The sequence below is a fragment of the Vipera ursinii genome, assembly GCF_947247035.1.
Source record: "Vipera ursinii genome assembly, chromosome: 12".
Lineage (NCBI taxonomy): Eukaryota > Metazoa > Chordata > Lepidosauria > Squamata > Viperidae > Vipera > Vipera ursinii.
In genome coordinates, this window is record NC_139525.1 from 3,074,274 (window position 1) to 3,097,561 (window position 23,288).

At 40.8% G+C, this 23,288-nt stretch overlaps 1 protein-coding gene across 1 annotated transcript in view; it reads left to right on the forward strand.

Annotated features, from left to right (window-relative positions):
• Window positions 1-23,288, forward strand: part of AFF2 (ALF transcription elongation factor 2) — a 178,206-nt gene that overhangs the window by 133,041 nt on the left and 21,877 nt on the right. Inside the window, exon 10 of the mRNA XM_083371765.1 lies at window positions 22,211-22,373. Coding sequence (XP_083227891.1) covers window positions 22,211-22,373 — 163 coding nt within the window. The remainder of the gene's footprint in view (window positions 1-22,210; window positions 22,374-23,288) is intronic.

Here is a 23,288-nt window from a genome sequence, read left to right on the forward strand (position 1 = left end):
ATAATTAAGGAGAAAATTACAAAATTACCCGAAGGGGCAGAGCAAGGATAGGCAAACTTGGTTGTGTCTAGATTTCAGTTTCTTTTTATTTTCTCCCCAGCCACAAAGTCCATTTCCCTTGGCATAATATCACCAGACTAGCTTTGGCAATTGAAGCTGTGGGAGGTTGACGGTGCTGTTTGGGGAACCAGAAAACTTGGAAAGAAGATTTAAGGAAGAAGAAAGATGCCTTTGCAGAGGATTAAAAATGACAGCAAACCGGGGGAAACCTGTCCAATTCTCTGCAAGTTTCTGGGAAGTTATGGGTAAAGTTATAGCCCCTATTTTATCTCTTAAAGTTGCGTAAGCCATCTCAAAGCACATACTGATCTTATCTACACAAGTGGGAGTCCGGTTTTAAGAGGCAGAAAAGAGATAGCCCTGACTTAAAAAACACATCTGTGTTAGCCAAAAGCAGGATAAAATTGGAGAGAACAAGAAATTAAACTAGCGGAGCCCCTGAGAACATTAGCATAGGAAATTATTATTATTTATTTTAATTCCATTTATATCCCGCCCTTCTCCGAAGACTCAGGGCGGCTTACAAGCTTAGCAGTAGCCTTCATTCTATGTATATGCCTGCTTATTAGGGCTTTCACACACACACCCCAAGCGGCATTATTACAAAGTCAGCTTAATTGCCCCCAACAATCTGGGTCCTCATTTTACCTAAAGGGCACACTGACTATGATTTCACAAAACAAATACCTTTTACACTCTTTGTCTAAGCTGGTTCCATCCTTCTAAAGGGGCATCAGATTTCTTAGGGCTGCCTTGGGAGGGGGGAAAAAAGCATAGAGTTTGAAGACCCAAACTTAATGGTGCACCCATTAAAACCCAAACTTAATGGTGCATGCTCAGTTTTTCTTTCTTACAAGCTTGTGGACTTAAATTCCAAATTTCCTTCCCCCTAGCCCAGATCTACCCCGTTGCCTCTTTCTTTGATCAAGACACTTAAGCAAGTCTTTCTGGCTTCAAACGATTTTGCCCCTCTTCCTTTGATTGTGTGTACCAATATTGAGCAATTTGGGCAATATTTTATTCATAAGTGAACCTGGGAAGATAGATAGAAGAGAGAGAGTGAGAGAGATGATTAAAAAATAGAGACAGAGAGATAGATAGATAGATAGATGATAGATAGATAGATAGATAGATAGATAGATAGATAGATAGATAGATAGATAGATAGATAGATAGATAGGCAGATGGACGGATGGATGGATGGATGGATGGATGGAAAGATAGATAGATAGATAGATAGATAGATAGATAGATAGATAGATAGATAGATAGATAGATAGATAGATAGATAGACAGACAGAGACAGAGAGATAGAGAAATGGTAGAGAGATAGAGAAAGAGAAAGAGAGAGGAGAGAGATGAGATGTAATACATATACATGCACGTGGCATATATGTAGATGTTCTCTCAATTGCCTCCTCCTTCGTTGCTTGCTTCCACTCCTGGGGTCAATTAATGTGAAAGAAAGAGAAGAAGTCGCTAAATGTTTCAGCAGATAATGGCACTGCAAGGTTAATTTTCCTTCATACAGCATTTCCAGCGGCTGAATTGCCTCTTATCCTCCCGCCAGGATTGCTCCTATTCTAGCAATAATTGAGGCTGATTTTATTGGAAAATCACCTCTGGATGAGAATATACACTGGAGGAAACCCTGTATGGGTATAGATAGGCTGATTGGTGCCAGGGCCACGTTAGGCTGCCCAGCCCGGCTTCAGTTCCCAATCTGTCTGTGCATTCATGCAACAAATTCATTAGCTACCATTCTGGCTGGGTAGAAGAGCATATTTGGAATATTTGCTTTCAAATTGTTTTTATAGCCTCCCCACAATTTGTCAGATGGAAAAAAAATGTAAAAGTGCAATTGCCTTTAGTAACCTGACAACAGAGGTACACGTCTCTGTGTGTGCACAGTCTGGTGAGTGAGGATATGATAGGTAAGGAGAAGGGAAGGGAAGTGGGTAGCTAGTGATCTTTGCAACACTAATTCTTCCTAGGGAAATTCTCAGTTGCAGGTTTAACTCTCCTGTTGAGGCAGGTGCTTCAGGTAACAGAGAGATAGCCATTGACAGCATTCCTGTAAATTATACAACCTATCGGTAGTCCTAAGACATCATCTATCTTCAAGTACAAGAGAAGAGAACCAGAGGTTGATTCACATAGAACAGCTGGGTATAGCATTGAAAGAGCACTTGGGGACCTTACATTAGTAAAAGTATTGGCCTGTCAAAGTAGTGGCAGTAAAATCCAGGAAAATATCTCTAGCAAGTTGGAATTTCGTGTGAGAGAAAAAACAAGCTGAGCTGGAAGGCAGGGTTAAATGCATCATCAGTCTGGAATCCTTGTGTTGCCGCAAGAGACCCAAGTCCAGCTTGCTTTGAATTCCGTTGAGCCTTTTCTAGCTCTAATTTAGCACAGACCTTTAGTAGACTAGATTCTGGTGTATAGGTAACAAAAATAAACTCTTCTGTGCTTTGAGTTCAATGAACACTATTGGACGCTTGTGCCTGACATCTCAGCAACTTCCCACAGATCCTACACAAATTCTCCAATATTATCCTGGAGGAAATCTCACCAGGCAATAAGTGGCCGAGTTGCATGAGCCCCATCTTAAACAACAGCAATAAAAGCAGGGGTGACTTCATGACATGTTCCTGGCTAAGAACCAAGATCAGGGGAATCCTGCAGGTGACTCACTCATGTCCTCAAGAACAGGACTTTTTTCTCCCTTTGAATTTTGCAAGAAGAATCCATTCTTCTGATAATTGGATTAATCTCCCAGTGAAAGAATAAGGAGGTGAATATTTTTCTTCCTTGGCAGACTGAACCAGCTTCAATAATATTCCGGTTTCTTTTTAACAAGGAAAATATAAGGTTCTTCTCAGGTCATAATAACCCATGTAATTCTCCAAGCTCAGAAAAGAGTGTTAGCAAGCTTGTTGTTAGGGGCTTCCAAATGCTGCTCTTTAACAACTGTGGCAGGTGGTGCCGTTTTCCTGTTGGCCTCCCCTCTTACACTTAATGTCTTGGCACTTGGCTACAATTTTGTGATTTCTTTTTTCTTTTTTTATGCGGCTCTCTCAATTATACAGCCATCATACGTTTTGCCAACATAGAGCACAGATCGATTTGTGTTCATTAGAGCACAAAATTAAAATTTCATTGCAGGAACTATAAACAAGTTGGCTGAAGGAAGTCAAAATACTTTTTTCAAAATAAAAATCTTGGATTAGCTGTCACTGGCAAGTTTTCACTTTGCTCTCTGCCACTGCTTTTTTTTTTAACTATCCCAGTGAGCTTGCTTTCTTTTTTTAAAAAAAAATTCCTTAATACTTGGGTGGGTTGTTGGCCTTGGGACAGAAGGCTCCATCTTAATCCCATGAACTTTCATGAGTAAAGTGACTTTCCCCCCCCCAAAAAAAACAGCTTCTCAGATTGGGGGAGGCAGTAATAAGGAGCTGATATGGCACCCAAAGTTCCAAGCATTGAGAATAGGTGGGAGATAAAGAAAAGGAGTCATGTGGCCTTCAACTTCCTAAAGATCTCAGAAATAGCATAGGATTTCCTACTTGAGCAGGAGGTGGGGCTAGAACAGGAATTCCCAACCCCCAGACCAGCATGCCAGAAACTGGTCCACACAAATAAGCGAACCCCAATCCATGGGATCCAGGCCACACCCCCTCCAGTCCAGAGGGGAAAAACCACGGAACCAGTCCCTGGTGCCCCAGAGGTTGCGGGCCACTGGACTAGAAGACCTCCAAGGTCCCTTCCAACTCTGTTATTCTGTTAAGAAGAAAGTAGTGAGCTATTGGGGACTTGTGTTGAAGAAATGGGGCAAGAAATTAGATAAGGGAGAGCTTCTGTGGGGCCAGTGGCCCCCTCCCTTGCCTTTATATGTGTGCTCAGTAAGTATCATTGGACTGGGACTCATCAAGAGCTGCTGGACTTTATTGACCAGGAGAATCAGTACCATCAATCATAAGAAACCCTAAAATGTGTAATTCAATAGATTATTCAGGACTGTTCATTCCCCATTTTTGCTGTAAGTCAACCCAGCCTGACCATGTTTCTCATCCAATTAGATGTTTTGCCAACCAAGTCCAATCAGATTGGGTAGCTGAGAAAGATTGTCCCATCATTTATACATATATGTATATATATGTTAAGTGTTTGTTAAGTATTTTAGAATACCTTGCTAGGCCCCAAACACGGGACAAATCTTATTGCCTGTTTCAGTCTAACCCAAGGCCATCCACAGGCTGTAGTCACAACAATCCCAAAAAATTACACACACACACACATATATACATGTTCCATTGCATCTTAGCTACGGTATTTTGGAGGGCTGAGAAAAAAGCAAAATCTGACTGCTTACGTTCAAGATTTGTGCTGTGAGCACTTTTGTAAACATTTGCTACTTCAGCTCTCTTCCAAGCCTGTAATTTAAACATCAGCTGGCATAAATTAACAAGATGAAAAATTTAAATATGCACCTAAAGTGACTCTCAAAGGAAAATAAGCAGATGAATACACGCTGTGATAAATGAGTGGAACGGATAAAATATCAACATGCGTATCTCCACACAGGTTATGTATAGAGCAAGGAAGGGGCAACAGATGCCCTGTAAAGCTTTTAAAGTCTATGTAGGCTTCTGCACTTCAGAAAAAAGAGTTATTTGGGGAGGTTGGGGGGGGGAAATAATTTGGAAGGCTTTTACCTGGACAGAGAAAATTGGTATATCCAAGCAGAGTTTCACCAACAAATGAGAGAGCTGCTCAAGTCAGAATAACGGAATAACAGGGTTGGAATTCCCATGGCAAAGTGTCTGGACAAAAAGGAATTAGGTCTCTATGAGTTTGACAACTAAGTAAGGAACTCGGCACATTTGATTTCCTGCTTCTGGATACATTAACCAAGGAAGATATCCAGCAAAATAAAAAAATAGAACGAAAGCTAACAGGGACTTTGGACAATCCTGGAAATTGTATCTATGACTAACAGAATAACAGCATTGGAAGGGACCTTGGAGGTCTTCTAGTCCAACCGCCTGCTCAAGTAGGAAACCCTATACCATTTCAGGTAAATAGTTGTCCAATCTCTTCTTGAAAACCTCCATTGATGGAGCACCTACAACCTCTTGAGGCAAAAAGTTCCACTGGTTAATTGTTCTCACTGTTGGGAAGTTCCTCCTTAGTTCTAGGTCGCTTCTCACCATGGTTAGTTTCCACCCATTGTTTCTTGTCTTGCCTTCTGGGGCTTTGCAGAAGAGGTTGTCCCCTCCCTCTTCTTTGTGGCAACCCCTGAGATATTGGAACAGTGCTATCGCATCACCCTTAGTCCTTCTTTTCATTAAACTAGACATCCAATCCATTCAGAGTTAATCTCCTCCTTTGTAAGGTGGAACTCTAACAAATGCCAAGTGAAGGAAAAGAGGCATTTATTTATTCTGAAGGAGGATGTCCATTAATCTCTTGCAAAAAAAGAAGTAAAATATGCAATTAGAAGCAAGCGAGCTGTGGTTTTCAGATTTGGCAGGGAATTACACTCACAGATGGCTTGACAGTTTCTAAAGATTTTTCCAGGCTTTTGATATTGTTATCATTTTTTTTAATGCGGCTTTATTGTGTGTCTTAAGTTTAACCAGAATAGCCACAGGCGGAGAAGCAAAGCTTTATATGGTTTGAACGGACCTATTTCCCAATATTACATTCATCTAAACCAAGCATTAAGGATTAATTTTCTTGAACAAGAAAACATCAGTTGTGTTAACCTAGACAACTAATCTAGTTTAAGTAGATTTTTTTTTTAAAAAAATCTTTATTAGGGTCTTTATTACTGTCTTTAATATTTATATTTTTGCAGAGAATATCCTGAAAAAACATACGGGGTTCTGTGTTCTAAACTGCATGTGCCATGAAAAAATGAGGCAAGTAAAATAGAAAGTTTGAAATAACAAAACAACAATAACAGATTTGGAAGGGACCTTGGAGGTCTTCTAGTCCAACCTGCTCCTTAAGCAGAAAACCTTATACTATTTCACACAAATAGCCTCCAGTGTTGGAGCACCCACAGCTTCTGAAGGCAAGCCGTTCCACTGGTTAATTGTTCTCACTGTCAGGAAGTTTCTCCTTAGTCCTAGGTTGCTTCTCTCCTTGACTAGTTTCCATCCGTTGCTTCTTGTCCTGCCTTCGGGGGCTTTGGAGAATAGCCCACTCTTCTTTGTGGCAGCCCCTCAAATATTGTATATCAATGTCCAATGTATTTATAAATTTAGATATATTTATTTATAAATATATTTATACATTTAGATATAAATGGAGGGAGCTAAGTCTCAGCAGCACTTTTTTTGGGGGGGGGGAAATAGGCATCAGATTATAGCTTTCTTCAGTTTGTTGCCAATCAGATATGCTGTGACTGCAGTTCTCAAGGGCAAAAATCAGAAGTTCTCAGGGTCAAAAATGCAGGCATCATCAAGAGGCCAAATATAAAAGGTAATATATTTGCCTTTCTTTACAGTTAAGTGGATATAAACACAAAGAGCCAATTTAGTCCACTGATTAAGGCACCAGGCTAGCAACCAGGAAATTGTGAGTTCTAGTTCTGCCTTAGGCACAAAAGCCAGCTGGGTGACTTTAGTCCAACCACCAGGAGATGGTGAGTTCTAGTCCCTCTTAGGCTTGAAAACTGGGTAACTTTAGGCCAATCACCAGAAAACAATGAGTTCTAGTCCTGTTTTAGGCTTGAAAACCAGCTGGGTGACTTTGGGCCAATCACCAGGAGACGGCGAGTTCTAGTCCTTCCTTAGGCTTGAAAACCAGCTGGGTGACTTTGGGCCAATCACCAGGAGATGGTGAGTTCTAGTCCTGCCTTAGGCTTGAAAGCTAGCTAGGTGACTTTGGGCCAGTCCCTTTCTCTCAGTCCAACCCACCTCACAGGGTTGTTGTGTAAAAAATAGGAGGAAGAAAGGATGTATACATTTGCCTCTTTGTAAAAAAAAACAACCCAAAGGCAGGATATAAATAAATATATATAAGTTTCTGCCTACAAGGTTTGACAATACGGAGAACCTAATTTGTCCTTCTAAATTATTCTTAGGGGTTCGTGCATTTATTTACCCTCAAAATACGTATGCTTCCCTTCCTACGTGTATGTATTACTCTGGTTAGCTCATATCAATTAAAAACCAGTGGAATGTAATCACCTTCCAGAAGGGAAAAATGAAGCAAAGAGAGAAACAAATGGTGAAGGAAGAGACAGAAACACCAGTGAAAACAGGGCATTAAATAAAATGCACATTTCAGGGAAAAAAAGATGTCTTTTAAACACAAACATCTTTAGAAAAGAAGGGGAAATTATTATCGAGGTTGCTGACCTAGGATCCTGGGAGAAAACATTCCAGCATTGGTTCTAATTTTCATAGTTTTAAAAGCAGTTTATTGTCATTTTGTGGGTTTTTTTTAATTATTTCATGGTTCGTTTTATCGTTTGCCATCTACTGATGACTTTTTTTTCCAGGAGAAATGGTGCAGATATATAAACAAGTATACATGCAGCTATTTTTCCAACTGTTTATCCTAATGGGAAATCTTTTCTATAAGCAGAGAGATAATATAGAAGTAAAAATAAATGTGTGTGGAGTTTTATTGTCCCATCTGCTTATCAATCATAGAATAGGCTCATCAGAAAATGACTAAGCTCTCAAGCTCCTTGTATATTTTATTTTGCAAACACTAATGTTTGCAAATAGTTATGGAGGGGAAAACACAGCCTGAGAGATAGTTGCCTACACGTGGCACAGGTTAACAAGATACTCACTGAGCTATTGATAATTAACCGAAGCTGTGAATGGAGGCTTGGATGCTTTTGTCTATTCGAGAGTTCAAGGCTGAGACACCATGCTAGTAGCTGAGCTTGATTATGTTTTTTCTGCAAGGAAAAATATCTCTACCAAACCTCATGCATAAATATCCCAGCATAAGAGAGGCTTTCTTCAAAGACCTGGCCTGTTGGAGCCCCAGGCCAAAGTCTTCTGTGATGAAGAGAAAGGTCCTTGCAAGGCCAGCAAGAGCCTCAAACTCTTGTGTTGCTGCAATGGCAACATCTGGAGATGAAGTAAGGTTAGCAGACCAGCGGCTGAAAGAGACGACTTTTGCCATCTTCTCAGGATGAGAGAGAGAGAGAGAACCAGCCAGTTCAAATGGAAGGCAGGCGATTTTAAACCATTACATTATGGAATTTGCCCCACTAGATGCTGGTCTGCTAAAATTAGGCATGCAGTGGACCATTTGCACATGTCAAATCTCCTTTTTTCTTCACTGGCCCAATGGAGATGAAGATGGTTGCCTTCAAAACATTGGCTGGAGGGTAGGTATTATTGTGGATGCTCGCTCTCTCTCTCTCTCTCTCTCTCTCTCTCTCTCTCTCTCTTCTGGCTGATTTGATCAATTCTCAATTGAGCACTGTGGTGAGAATAAGAATGTCAAGGAATTCCTCTGTGAATGTATGGTTCATGGTCTCCTGAGAATCTAAACACTGTCAACACTAAATCAGGAAGGAAGGGAGGGAGGGAGCAAGGAAGGAAGGAGAGGGAAGGAGGGAGGGTGGAAAGGAAAGGAAGGAAGCATAGAGAGCGAGAAGAGGGAGGGAGGGGGAAGGAAAGAGAGTGAAGGAAGGAAGGAGAGGGAGGGAGAGAGGGGGAAGGAGAGGGAGAGGGGGAAGGGAGGAAGAAAGCATAGGGAGGGAGGAGAGGGGAGAAGGAGAGAGAGGGAGGGAGGGAGGAAGGAAGGAAGGAAGGAAGGAAGGAAGGAAGGAAGGAAGGAAGGAAGGAAGGAAGGAAGGAAGGAAGGAAGAGGTCCGGCCTCTATTCCAACAGCTAGCTCTATATTAAGTGGAAAACTGTTGTCGGGATTAGCAAATCAATACAATAAGTGTATGAAACGGTTCCAGAAATCTTCGGAACTCTATTTCACAGCAAGAGCAATTGGGGGACTAGCTGGGGGAGAAATTCCAATAGAATAACTGATGAAATTGCCATTTAGATCACAAAAGGATCATAAAAGTCAGAAGTGGTTTGCTTGAAGCACGGGTCATTGTGTAACCATCGAGGATTTGCTACAAAACAGCATGAGGAGGAATTGCACCACACCGATCTGTGTTTCTGGTCGTTGCTGTTGCTGGGATTTAAACCTTGTTAAAGGTCGGCACCTCGGCCATTTCACATCCCTCAACCAGCAAGTGGTAACTCCTGTCACAGCAGCAGAAGAAACCGTGGTTATTAGAAGTCTATACTGTATATATATATTAAAAAAAAAACCTCCTGTGCGATTAGTAGAGCAGAAGGTCATTGGTTTCCAAACCGCAATAGGTGTTGCGCAAGCAGAATTAGTTAGCAGTAATTAGAAAGCCATTTAAGGACTATTTGCCAAGCAGTTTATAAGAAGGAAGACTCATGCTCCATTTCTTCACAAAAGCTCTCAAAAATGGTGCCGCTCTTTTCTCTAAGAGAAAACCCTTTGTTAACCTTGTGTGATCTCAAAAGATCTAGCAGGGTAGAGACCTGGTTAATCCTTGAAAACGTCCCAAGGCTCAGGGCTTTTTTTCTCATAGAGCGCTCAGAGCGGAGTTCCGGCACCTTTTTTGGATGGAGCCTTGTAGGGTAGTAGGCAAGGCGGGTTGTATGACATGTGTGAGTTCCGGCACCTTTTTCTTTTACAAAAAAAGCACTGCCAAGGCTACAGTGTGTAGAGCAGTGTTCCTGAACCTTGACGATTCGAAGATGTGTGAACCATTTTGGAGACATGAGTCTCAGAGTAGGATCTGAGCGGTGCAGAAGATCTTGAAAGGATTATTTTAAATCTGAGCAGAACAGAATAGAATAACAGAATTGGAAGGGACCTTGGGGGTCTTCTGGTCCAATTCTCTGCTCAGGCAGGAAACCCTATATCATTTCAGCCAAAAGGCTGTCCAATCCCTTCTTAAAAACCTCCAGTGTTGGAGCACTCACAACTTCTGGAGGCAGGCTGTTCCACTGCTTAATTGTTCTCACTGTCAGGAAGTTTCTCCTTAGTTCTAGGTTGCTTCTCTCCTTGACTAGTTCCCATCCGTTGCTTTCTAGTACTTTGGAAAATAGATTGACCGCCCTCTTCTTTGTGGCAGCCCCTTAGATATTGGAACACTGATATCATGTCAAGCCCAGTTTGGAGAATAATAATAATAATAATAATAATAATAATAATAATAATAATAATAATAATAATAATAATAATAATAATAAAAATTATTATTATTATTATTATTATTATTATTATTATTATTATTATTATTATTATTATTTGAATTTCTATACCGCCCTTCTCCCGAAGGACTCACAGGGCGGTGTACAGGGCAATTAAAACACAACATACAAAAGTTAAAAGTAAAATTAAATTAATTTAGCCCTAACAGTAAATAGTTAAAAAAAAACCAAACCCTTAGACCAGGCCGGCCTGTTCAAATAAGCAGGTTTTCAGGTCACGGCGGAAAGAGCCAAGTTTCCTCCCTTCAAAATAGAGCTGCAAGGGACCTTGGAGGTCTTCTAGTCCAACCCCCTGCTGAAACAGGAGACTCTCTACCATTTCAGACAAATGGCTTCCTTTCAGAAGAGTATGATCATTCTGGGGAGGGGGGAACTATCCCTCCAAGAAGACTAGCATACTCCACTTTCTCTTCAGATCATATAAATATTTCGCTTCTTGTAGAGAATTGCCAGATATGACATCAGCCGCTCACTTCAGAGTTTCACTGGCCACATTACATACTGCCAGGTTTTTGTTTTTATTTTCAGGGGGTTTTTTTGTTTCATTAAATCATGACTTTCTAAGAAGTGACATCCCACAAGATATTTATCAAAGCAAGAAAGCAGTAGAAAGGTATGCCTTGCCTTGCCTTTAATATTTCTCCTTTTCTTCTGACATTTTTCTAGCCTAGAGATCTAATTCCATTAAATATGTACATTTTTGACAGGAAGACTTTTTCATGTCTCTTTCAGAGGCATCTTAAAAGTACATAAGGTCTGTGGGGCATCTGTTTTAAAGTGCAAATGAGGCCCACAGTAGAATGTTGTCTATGAATCTTTTCAATTTATTTATATTCTGGCAGTGTTTTACCTTTCTCTGATAGTAAAACGATGTGAGGGAAGGAAAAGTCTATCATATCTTCCTCCGAGTCCCATCGAACACGTTATTCTGATTTAGCAGATAGCAAAGTGGAGTTTAACTCTGGTCAATTCCCTTTCTCTTGATATTAGTAGATGTCATGTCGGGTAACTTTAAAGCTTCTCCATGACCTGGAAATGCTGTGAATAATTAAGTCTTCTATTGTTCAGTAGATATCTCCATTACAATCTTTCCATTTAAATGAGGAGACTCTGAAACTACAGTCGTGAAAAGCTGTTTAGACTTCCAAAGCCACAGAAATGGGCTATAGGTTCTCCTGCTTGAGCAGGGGGCTGGACTAGAAGACCTCCAAGTTCCCTTCCAGCTTCTATTCTATTCTATTCTATTCTATTCTATTCTATTCTATTCTATTCCTATTCTATTCTATTCTATTCTATTCTATTCTATACTATTCTATTCTATTCTATTCTATTCTATTCTATTCTAAATATTCTCTTCTATTGGATCCACTCATCAATATTTCACACGGAGCAAATAAATCTAAAGCGGCATCAAAAGAGGATTTTACTAGCAAGGTGAACAATCACTAAATTATGTCTCCCTGGGTTGAAAATCAGGATGATCTGGAATGTGCGCAATTGGACACAGGGCACAATGTTGCCTTCCACTTTACCTAAAAGGTGATCAGGGAATTAGAAGTTCAGCCCTACACAAACATAGTGAAAGTGACTTTCAGAAAAGAGAAAGACTGCAAGGATATTTTGAAGTGCTGTTCAGACAGTCAAAAGGGCCTCGTATAAAAAGGAAAGCTGAGATCAGTTCTGTCTGGCAGACTATCAAATAGTGGATCTGAGATACAGGCAAGCAAATTCTGATTACTTTCTTCTTTCAAAATAACCTTTCTAAAGAGGAGGTGAGTTTGGGTTTATCAGCTATCAGTCAGGGATGCTGTCAAAGCAAGAACATGCTTTAATTTGGATCCTTGCACTGAGCAGGCGATTGGACGTGATGGCAGAACAGTCCTCACCAACTCTCTGTTTCTATTTCTGGGCTTCCCAGAGGTCTCTGAATGGAAACCAAGGGGAAAATCTAGAGTTAAATTAAAGTTGTTCATTTAGAAGCCCCTTGTATACCACTGCAATTGCAGCTGACTCTGAGCATCTAGCTTTTTACAGTTGGTAGTCATATTAAACCATATGACGCCCTCTCCTGTGTAATGGTCCCATTACAATAATATCTATTATAGCAATAACCATACCATTTCCCACCCCTGAGGAATAATAAAGGTAAAGGTAAAGTTTCCCCCGCACACGCGTGCTAGTCGTTTCCGACTCTAGGGGCCGGTGCTCATCTCCGTTTCAAAGCCGAAGAGCCAGCGCTTGTCCAAGGACGTCTCCGTGGTCATGTGGCCGGCATGACTAGATGCCAAAGGCGCACGGAACGCTGTTACCTTCCCACCATAGTGGTCCCTATTTTTCTACTTGCATTTTTACGTGCTTTCGAACTGCTAGGTTGGCAGAAGCTGGGACGAGTAACAGGCGCTCACTCTGTTACGCAGCACTCGGGATTCAACCCGCCAAACTGCCGACCTTCTGATTGACAAGCTCAACGTCCTAACCCACTGAGCCACTGCATCCCCTCTGAGGAATAATACTCACATATAAAGGTTCACCCATCACAAGGCCAATTCTATGCCTGTCTTCTCCTAAAAGCCAGGTCTTAATCATTTGGCAGAAGTGTGGAGACTGCCAAGTGTCTTGAAGAATGTTGTTTTGAGCCCAAGAGATACAACAACAGAAAGGAGCTAACTCTGGGGTCTCTGAAGGTAACATTCCTGTGAGTTTGAATGCATAATATTCCATCTGACCTTAGGTGCAATCCCAAAACAACTAGAGGGCCACTTGAAGACCATCGGCATTGACAACGTCACCATGGGTCAATTGCAAAAGGCAGCTTTGCTCGGAACAGCTTACATCCTGTACTTTCAAGACCATCAAACATGGGACATCTGCCTCTCCCAGGTCTTGGGAAGGACTTGATAGGTGGACTAAAAAAGCCAAATCCAGGCTGACGGGCTGACAAACCCTAATAAAATCTTCCATGCTTTTTTATCCATGTCTTCCATGGAATCATTGGGGTGTCCCGTGCTTCTCTTTTGGTGAGTGGTTCCATCAACTGTAGCATCTTGCAAAATTGTGAAGGGGAGAGGGGGAGAGCAGGGATAGTCCGTCACAAGATCAGCAAGTGTGTTTTGCTTCCACAGGGGTAAGCAGGTGTTTTAGAGCACCAGATGAGCTACGTCCGTCCAAACAATCTCCAAATCACACTTGTTATTCATCAGGAGCTCGAAACCATCTGAATTCTGGCACTCCCAGACTTCAGATGGCACACAATGGCTGGTAATGAACAACACCTGTGCTTACCTCAATTAACTACTCCAATCTGAACACGTTGGCAGAACATTGGAAGAAGGATAAAGAGGATGCAAAAAAGGAGCCAGAGGGAAAAAAAAGATTTTTTCCATCGGCGACGTGCAGTTCCGCTGCAATTCCAAGGATTCCAGAGCTTCGGATTTTGTTTATAAAATCGGGCATCAAAGGAGGAAGGCAAGGAGGGGCCGGTTTGGCCTGGAGCCAGAAAGCAAGATGTTGCACCAAGAGCCAACTGCTGAGATTGGAGCAACCACATTTTTAATAGGAAGATTTTGAGCAGGGCCAGTTCCCTTTTCCTTCCCACCCCAACTTCAATGCAGTTACTTCACTAATTGAATTTCTGTTAAAGCATGGGCTGTAATTGAAGACCCCAAATTTATGATATTGGGGAGGAAGGTGTGCCTGGTAATAAATGCAATATTACTGTCACTTTTAATGGAGTCGTCTGTGTTCCCTCTGCCGTTGTCTCTGATATAGCTACCGCATCAATGTTGTGTGTAGACAATTGAATTAATTGGAGATAGGGCCATTAACTCAACCTGAATACCTCTGATTGCTTCTGTAAATAAGGTTAGAGAGCAAATGGCTAATCTTTGTTGTCGTTAGAGATTCTTTATCTTTTTTTTCCCCCACATTTTCACACTGCTTGACGCACTGGAATTGTTGGGCTGAGCCGTTTGGCGCCTTTGCCATTCTTCTTTGCATATCACGAAACCATAATTGTATCATCCTTCCATTTCATTTCACGTATCAGTATAAAATACAGGACTGGAGGGAGTCCTGTGCTGAATTAGAGCTTATAAAAATCACCGGACCAACAAATTAATAAGACACAAGGAATACACTGGAATGTGGGATGGAGGTCATTGTCAATAAATAATTTTTAAAAATGTTGTAAACAAATTAACCGGCGGAAGCTTGCCATTCAAGGGCTGCCAATGCAACCATCACAGCCTCGTTAGAGAAGGCAAGATCCATTTTTAAAAGAAAGTTAGCTAAACATTTGTAAAGGTTTTAGGCCATGGATTTCCTCTCTGTTGGGACAGCAGCTTCAGCCTAAAATTTGCTCCTCTTATATTGTGATATTTATTTTTAAGGTGTCATGTTCTTGAATTTTGATACAGGGTTTGGCTGATGTATGTTTTTAAATTTCGATGGGCAGAGGGGTATCTTAATGTGATTTTTTTTTCCCACCTTCCTTTTGTTTTTATCACATTTTATTTTATTTATTTTTATTTATTATATTTTTATACCGCCCTTCTCCCGAAGGACTCAGGGCGGTGTACAGGGCAATAAATATAAAAACATTGTCCTGCATTGATACATCTTGGGAATATTATGGTTCCCGAAACAGGGCAGGGATTGATAGAAGAGAACATTTGTAGTTCAGGGTTGAAGTGTGGGCTCCTTGGTGCTCCCTGAACTTGGTTGTTTTGTTGCAGACATTTCACAACCCAACTAGCTAATGTTATCAGTGCTAGAAGGAGGAGGAGAAGGACGATGACTATGGGGTCCTTGGTGCTCTCTGAGTTTGGTGGTTATCTTGCAGTTGTTTCATGACCCAACTAGGTAATGTTATCAGTGCTAGATGGGAGTGGAGTTATGGGGGGAGCTTGGTGGTTTTCTTGAAGACCTTTCATTATCCAAGTAGGGAATGTCATCGGCACCAAGACTGTCTTTGTAACTTCGGCTATTAAATCCTCTTTCAGTTAGCCTCACCCCAAGAAAATGCATACGGGAGAAAAACTCTGCCATCCAATCCTTAACCCCATCTTCTACAAATTTCAGCAAGATTTACTTCTAAATAAATCAGGAGCATCAAATTGCTTAGGAGAAAGTCTTAACTGAACTGCATGTGGCTTCCATTGGAACAAAGATGTGTTATAGCAAGGTAGACAAAGACAAATTGTGGCGTTTTCTTGGAGGGTCTTCTTGCAAGTCACAATATGTGTGTGTGTGTTTGTGTGTGTATGTATGTGTATGTATATGTATATGTATATGTATATGTATATGTATATGTTTAAGTATTTGTCAAGGCTTTTTGAATGGACCTTGCTAATTAACTCTTTCATTCCTGTTTTGGCCCGGCTCAGGGCTTATCCACAGGAACTAGTCAACTTATGACAGCTCATTATTTGTGCAAATTATTCAAATTGCTAATAAAGAATTTGGGAGGCTAAGATGATCATTTCGAACTCTTTATGTTCTCATCAGTTAGTCATACCCTTTATCTGAGATTCGAACGCGGGCTGATTATATATCAGGCAGTGTTTTAACCTCCTGAGCCACGGGTTCCTTCTCTCTTATATTAGCTGGAAGGCAAGGCAAATGTATGTTTAAGTATTTGTCAAGGCTTTTTGAATGGACTTTGCTAATTAACTCTTTCATGTATATGTATATGTATGTATATGTATATGTATATGTATATGTATATGTATTAAAATCAAGATCAAAGCAGGCACTTTGCCTCAATGTAAATGAGTTACAGAGAGGTTTCAGATGAGCCCACATGCTCTGTGCTTTTTTCCAAAGAGTTTTGGACAGCAGGTTACACCATTATGCAAAAATGACTATAAAAATGGAAATAAAAAATACCCAGGAACTAATGAAGTAGGGGAGAGAGGAAACACCAGTTCTCATTTGGCCGCTTGTTTTCGTCTTTGAAGAGGTATCCAGGAGGGGGGGGGGAATAAATATTTTTAACCATTCTGTATTTCCATTCTGATTAGATTATCTACAGATACTCGGCTCCACTCACCCAACCTATCCAAATGGTTTTTGATTTTATATCTGCAAAAAAAAAAAGTTACTTAGGTCTTCCAGGATTTGAGATTTCAGAAGATTATCCCTAAGATGGAAGAGGTGGGACATGACTGTTTAAGGCAGGGGTATCAAACTCAATTTCATTGAGGGCCGCATCAGCATTGCGGTTGCCCTCAAAGGGCCGGGGGGTATGGCCAGGGTGGGCGTGGCCTACTGGGTGGGCGTGGCTAGTGCGCGTATGGCCTACTGGGTGGGCATGGCCAGCTCTACAACGTTCGTTCGCATCAAGGGTGCCTATGGGGGCCTGGGCAGGAGTGGGACAGATCTGAGGGTCTTTGGCAGAAGGAAGGTCTCTGGGCCAGAGCCAAGGCAGTGGGGGCCATTCCCTCACTGTTTCCAGGATGGCTTCGCGGGCCACATGAGACCACTTTGCGGGCCAGATCCGGGCCCCGGGCCTTGTGTTTGACATGTCTGGTTTAAGGGCTCCAGTTGAGGGGCTCCTGCTGGTAGAGATGTTTTGTGTCTCCATACTAACCACTTAATCATGTTGGAAATCAGCAATAACCTTAGTGCTCTCTGAGCTTGGTGGTTTTCTTGCAGAGACGTTCCATCACCAAACTAGGTAACATCACCGCCGACGCCGTTACCTAGTTGGGTAATGAAATGTCTGCAAGAAAACCACCAATCCTAGAGAGCACCCACAGTTCAAAAGATGTCCCTTTTGACTTTATTTTTTGTTTATTCCTTTGTAAATTAGGTTGATTGTGCAGTATCTCAAAAACGAGATACGCACATAATTTTTCATCCAGTACTTGTATAATCTAATTAATTATCTGCTTTTTACTCAATAAAGCTATGAGATGCCCTTTCTCAGGTGTTTAGCACCAGTTCAGAGTGACATTTTGATTACTGAATGTATTTACAATGCAAGGAGAGGAGTCTGCTCGTTCTGGAGATTAATAATTGTCAGTCCTGCACATGATATCTGTAGCAACTCCATTTCATCTTTAAAGCGGTTTATTAAAATATTAAGAGTAAATGATGTGATGAAAATAATGCAATAACGATCTCAGCAGTGAACTGGGAGAAAGAAGAAATGCATAAATTACCCATTTGTTGGTCATTTATGGTGCACAAAAAAAAATAAGCTGTGGCTCCAGGAATCATTTAAGACGATCTTGGAAAATGAATCTCTAACTTAAGGAAGCCCACAGAGACAACATAAAAGCTAGACACATCCGAAGATCACTTATTTCCTCAAATTACAGAAAATGTTGACTACAATCAGCAACAAGACATAGTTCCTGTCAAAGAGGCTGGACAATTCACTGCAGACCCTAAATTCAGACCACAAAAGCCTGCATGATGTTTTCTGCATCATGGTACAACTGACATGAATTATATATAATCTACATCATGGGCGTCAAACTCACCAGGTCACGTGACATATCACGATGTATCGCAACTTTTTTTGCATTGCTGGGGCTGGGATGGCTGCGGCCTCCACATGATGCAACCAGCCCATGGGCCGGCAGTTTGACACCCCTGATCTCCGTGATTACTGTCTTACGTACCATGGTGTCATCATACCTGTGACATCATGTGCCTTCCATTTTGGATAAAAGACCTAAACCCAGGGCCAACAATGAGTAATGGTGTAAAATTGCAAGATTTGGCTTCTTGGAGGCTACACCTTGGTCATCTGATGTATAAGTAGATATGCAATTTGCTGCACAAAAAAGTTGAAACTTCTTGTCTTGCCACTTTGTGACTCTGATCCAGAAATTAGGTCAATCCCTCAACTCTCGACTAACTGAAGTTCCACAATGATAACTCCTGTCAAATTATGTTCAGCTAGGTAACCATGACCACCAGCAACAATCAGAATAGAGCTGGATGGGACCCTGGAGGTCTTCTAGTCCAATCCCCTGCTCAATCAGGAGACCCTATACCATTTCAGACAAGTGGCCTTCCAGTCTCTTCTTAAAAACCTCCAGTGATGAAGCACCCACAACTTCTGAAGGCAACTTCTGTTCCACTGGTTAATTGTCCTCACTGTTAGGAAGTTTCTTCTTAATTCCAGGTTGCTTCTCTCCTGGATTAGTTTCCATCCGTTGCTTCTTGTCTTCAGGTGCTTTGGAGAATAGATTGACCCCCACCATCCAGTCAGAGCTGAAGAAGCCTCTTGGATGAGAAGCGAAACATCTTCAAAGAAAAACAAGAAAGTCCAGTTTGGGACAACCAAAATGTGAATGACTGAGAATCTCCATAGACATTTACGGACTAATATACAAGCTGTATGCCTTCCCATCTCATATGCTCAGTGAAATTGGAAAGATAATATTCATCACTGCGAAAGGCCAAGACGAATTGGGAAATACGTTTTACGGTTTTCCTTTCTGTGTCTCAGGCTGATACTATCTTAGAGAGATGGCTAAATTAGCTAGAATGCCTCTTGCTACCTACATTTACTTCTAGAGTTTAGTGCTATCATTAGATCTTAAAAGCACCAAATAATAAACCTTTCAATGTTTGGAAATTGAGTTTTATCTCTTCCTTACAAGCTTTTCTCTCTCTCTTTTTCTTGACTGGTGTTACAATCGACCGTGTCACTTTGCATTACACATTTTGCTGTTACGAATTAAATTGACTTCTTATTGTAATGTCATGTTTTTGCTGCTAGAGATAGCCTGCATGGTGTCTCTCTTCTTTCTTTTTTTGCTGTAGGAAAATCAAATAGATTTTTTTAAGCATTTGTTGCCCTCTAAATGTTCTGGATTGCATGTCCCATCAGCATACCCAGCGGTCAGGAATAGTTAGCAGAATAAATTTCTGAAGGAAACCACATTGGTAAAAGCTGATCTAGAAGGAAAGGTGAAGGACACCAAACCTTTCTAGAATTCCTCAAGTCCTCCTTAAAAAGTAGTCATATTATTGCAAGTTGCTTCCTTGATTGATCTCAACCCCTTTCTTTCTTCTCAAAGTTGCAGCAGCGGAAAAAGAGTTGACCTATTTTGTTTTTTAATACACAGCCACTCTTTAGAGCACACAACTCAGTTAGGTGTCTCTCAAACATGTATTTGAACTTCCAGAAATGATCAACGGTGGCTGTGCAGGCTGTCAGGGTCTCCTAATAAAAATCCATGCATCTAGTGGGCCACCTGCTTGGTTTGTGGGTTTGATCAAATGGTGTTGATTTTTTTTCCCCTCCTTCTGATCTTCAAGGGCATTTCATCACTCAACCTCTTGAAAAACCAGCCCTTCCCTTTTCAGTCAGTGTGTTCAGAAGGAGCTTTGGAAGCTGCAGAAAATCGCATTTGTGTTCTGAAGTTGTCTCCAGAGCTTCAGATTACCCAGCCTAGCCATAAAAGATCAAGTAAAGCTGCTTTACACTGCTAGATAATGGAAACATCTAATCCTGCATCAATATTTTCTAGTCTAAGTATAGTCACTCCCAACGGTCTTGAGGAAGTTCCTTCCAGATTTCCTTCGCTTAGATCCAATAAATGAAGACATTAGGGGTTGAATCTTGGTTTTTCTAACATAGCCTCTGCTCCTTTGTTAAAATCCCCCACTTGGGTCCCACACATGTGAAAAACAGCAAGTTTTCCATCAGCCAACGTCCTTGACCTTTGTAGAAAATTTTCATAGATGTGGCTAAAATAGCCTAAAGAAAAGTTTTGGATTGACTTGCTTCTTTTTTTTTCCTGAGTCAATTTTCCCCTTATGTATCCGTGTGATGCTAAAAAGGACAGCATATTTCATTTGCAAGTGATTATATACCAGGGCCAATGCATTGAGGCCAAATGATTAAAGGCAATACTTCTGTTGCAAATGTTCCAATTTGGTAGCAATGGCTGAGGGTTTTTTGTTTTGTTTTTTTGGAAATTTTGGCAAAAGTCGCAGTTTTGCAATCCAAGATGAAAATCAGATCTAAACCTCCTCATATTTTGTCCAGGAAAAAAAACAACATACATTCCTCTGAGCCAAGCCAGAAGCAAATGATTCAATGTTGTTTGAATTATATATATATATTGGTGTTGCAGAATTCTGCACAGAAACCTGATGGGACCAGTGCAAGAAGCTCTATTTATTGCTAAATAAATCCAAATATTAAGTATTTTCCTTTAAGCTATAGCTTACAGTGGGGTAACGAATGGATAAACAAGGGGGATTTCAGACCAGCAATACTGTTTGTTTGTTTTTCTTGTGTGTATTTTATTTTTGTTGGCAAAAGCATGAGTGAAAAATGAGCTTCAGATAAAGGATCCCTAGGGCATCTCTTGAGAATTGTAATATGCCTATATCTCTGCACTTATGGTATATCTTGGGGAAAAGGCTGGGAAGAGAATAACCCATAGCATTCATTAAAATTAATTTTTAAAATGTTTACATCCAAATATTAGAGCTGCCTAATGTCCTTCATTTGGGCATAAATTAGAAATGTGTTAACAAAAAAAACCCTCAATGAAATAAAAAGAGGGGAAAAAGGATAGGCACATTGCTGGTGGTAAATTATTTAAAGAATGCTTATTTGTTTTAGCAGGCTATACCCCAGCACAGTTTGACTCCTGATAATAAATTTACAACTTACTATAAATTTGTCCTTATGTCCTGCTTAGTTCAAAAAAACCACAAAACCACTTCAGAAATTGAAGGGAAGAACCAAATCCGAATTAGGGGGGAGACACATGCCCCCTTTTGATTTTCTCAATAGAACTTTTTAAGTCGTGGTGGAATGCCAAAATTATGGGATGAATCAAGTCAGGGTTTAGTTCCTGTGGTTTTCCCGTGCCTCTTTCATGGGAGAAGAAGATCCCATGGGGTGGGATAGAAGATATTTTATGAAGTAGGACCCCCATAAATCTTTGAGTGTTGCCCACTCCAAAGCTGCCTCTTTGAATTTGAAAGTTTGATGGTTATGATGATGTCCTACAGGCATGAGCATCGTAACTTAAGTAAGTCTTACGTTATACATCTTGGACTAGAAGGCCTCTTCCAACTCTGTTATTCTGTCTCAGCTGCAACAGATAAATCAATAATTAAGGCTTCTGAACTGTGACTTGTTATATGGGCAAGTTCAGAAAGGGCTACCAACCTACCATGGGAACGATTCAGACACCTAGATATGTTTAGCTTGCAGAAAAGTGTTGAGCGGGGACATAATAACCATCTTGAAAGATCTGAAGGATAGTCATCTCCTACAGAACTTGCTCTCACCTCTCTTCCAGATGGGAAGACTAGAACTAGTGGGATAAAATTTCAAGGATGTAGGTACAGATTAAACATTAGGAAGAGCTTCTTAATAGAAAGAGTTGATCATCATGGAGTACCTTACAGCATGGAGTTGTTGAAATCAAAACCAGAGAATCATCTATTGGGATGTTATAGTGAATCCTACAATGGACAGGGAGTTGAACTTGATGACTTCTTAGGTCCTTTCCAACTCTGAATCTGTGATAGAATGTGGTCCAGATTCCCAGGCTAGAGGAGATGCATTCCAGAAGAGCAAAAGACAACTCTGCTCAGCCAGTTTGTGTGAGAGAAAGAGGGTGAAGGCAGCTCCTCCTCAATAGTTCCCAGAGTACATGCTTTATGGGGATGGTAACTTGCTTTAGTTTGGCAAGACTCCATCTATAGGTGAAGACAATAATGAAAGTTGCTTGAAAGAATCACAAGGTGTCTTTCTTGGTTTATAGAGCCTGGTAAAGTCTATAATTCTATATCATACAAGATGGGGAGATGAGTCCCTGAATAATCTTTATAAATGCTTAAATACGTTTTCCCCCCCTCTTTCTTTGTAGTGGCCTTCCATTGCCAACAGCACACAACACTGTCCTCATACATTCCAGTGGAGGGTCCGGCAGCTCCAGTGAATCTGAAAGTAGTTCTGAATCTGATTCAGACAGTGAAACCAGCTCCAGCTCCAGCGAATGCAATGAAGAATCACGCAGCGGCACTCCGGAGGTAAAATACCACAATCTCCATCTCCAGAATTCACCTGTCTGTGTAACAGTTGCGTTTGCAAGGGGAAATTCCAGCTCTTCTTAAATGAAAAATGTCCAAGCTTTTCGAGCAAAAGTGGAATCTGTTTAAAGTCGCTTGCCAACCCGTTTCCCGAATAGCTTAGGATGGCTGTCCACACTCTCACACACACACACACAAAATTATTTATTTAACTACACATAGGTAGGTTTGGGGGGAAGCTGAGATGTACATCCAGCTTTTAACAGGTTGCCCCCCAAAGTGTGTATGAATTGAGCCTAACTTTAAATGTAGCAAAATGAAGCCAACTTGATCGTAAAAATAAATACAGCTACTCATGTATTAAATAATTTCCCTCTTTTTTCACATTAAACATTCCAGTTTTGTAGTAGCATTTGCACAGTTCCTGTGGCCACTTTCACATGATCTACACCCTTCTCCTGGGAAAATAAAGACTGCCCAGATATTTTAATTTAAAAGATGGCACCCTAATTTTTGAGAAGAGAGGTTTTAAGAAGGGAGGTTTTCAAGGAGAGATTGGGCAACCATTTGTCTGAAATGGCATAGGGTTTCCTGCCTGAGCAGGGGGTTGGACTAGAAGACCTCCAAGGTCCCGTCCAACTCTGTTATTCTGTTAATTGCCCTTAAACCTTAAATGAGATGCACAGTTCTTCACTTAGGAAAGGTGGAGATATTATTGCTTGGGAATATTCTGAGATTGCAATTGATTGTGTACGGAAAATAAATGGGTCATAACTACAAAAATACAAATACATATTTAGCAAAGGCATATTTAGTCTACTTTAAAAGCAGAATGGTTTCCAATGCTCTCCCAGGACGTAATTGTTCCATTGCTTTAGTTTTTAGTTTTATCTATACGCAGTCTTTCCCAGTCTT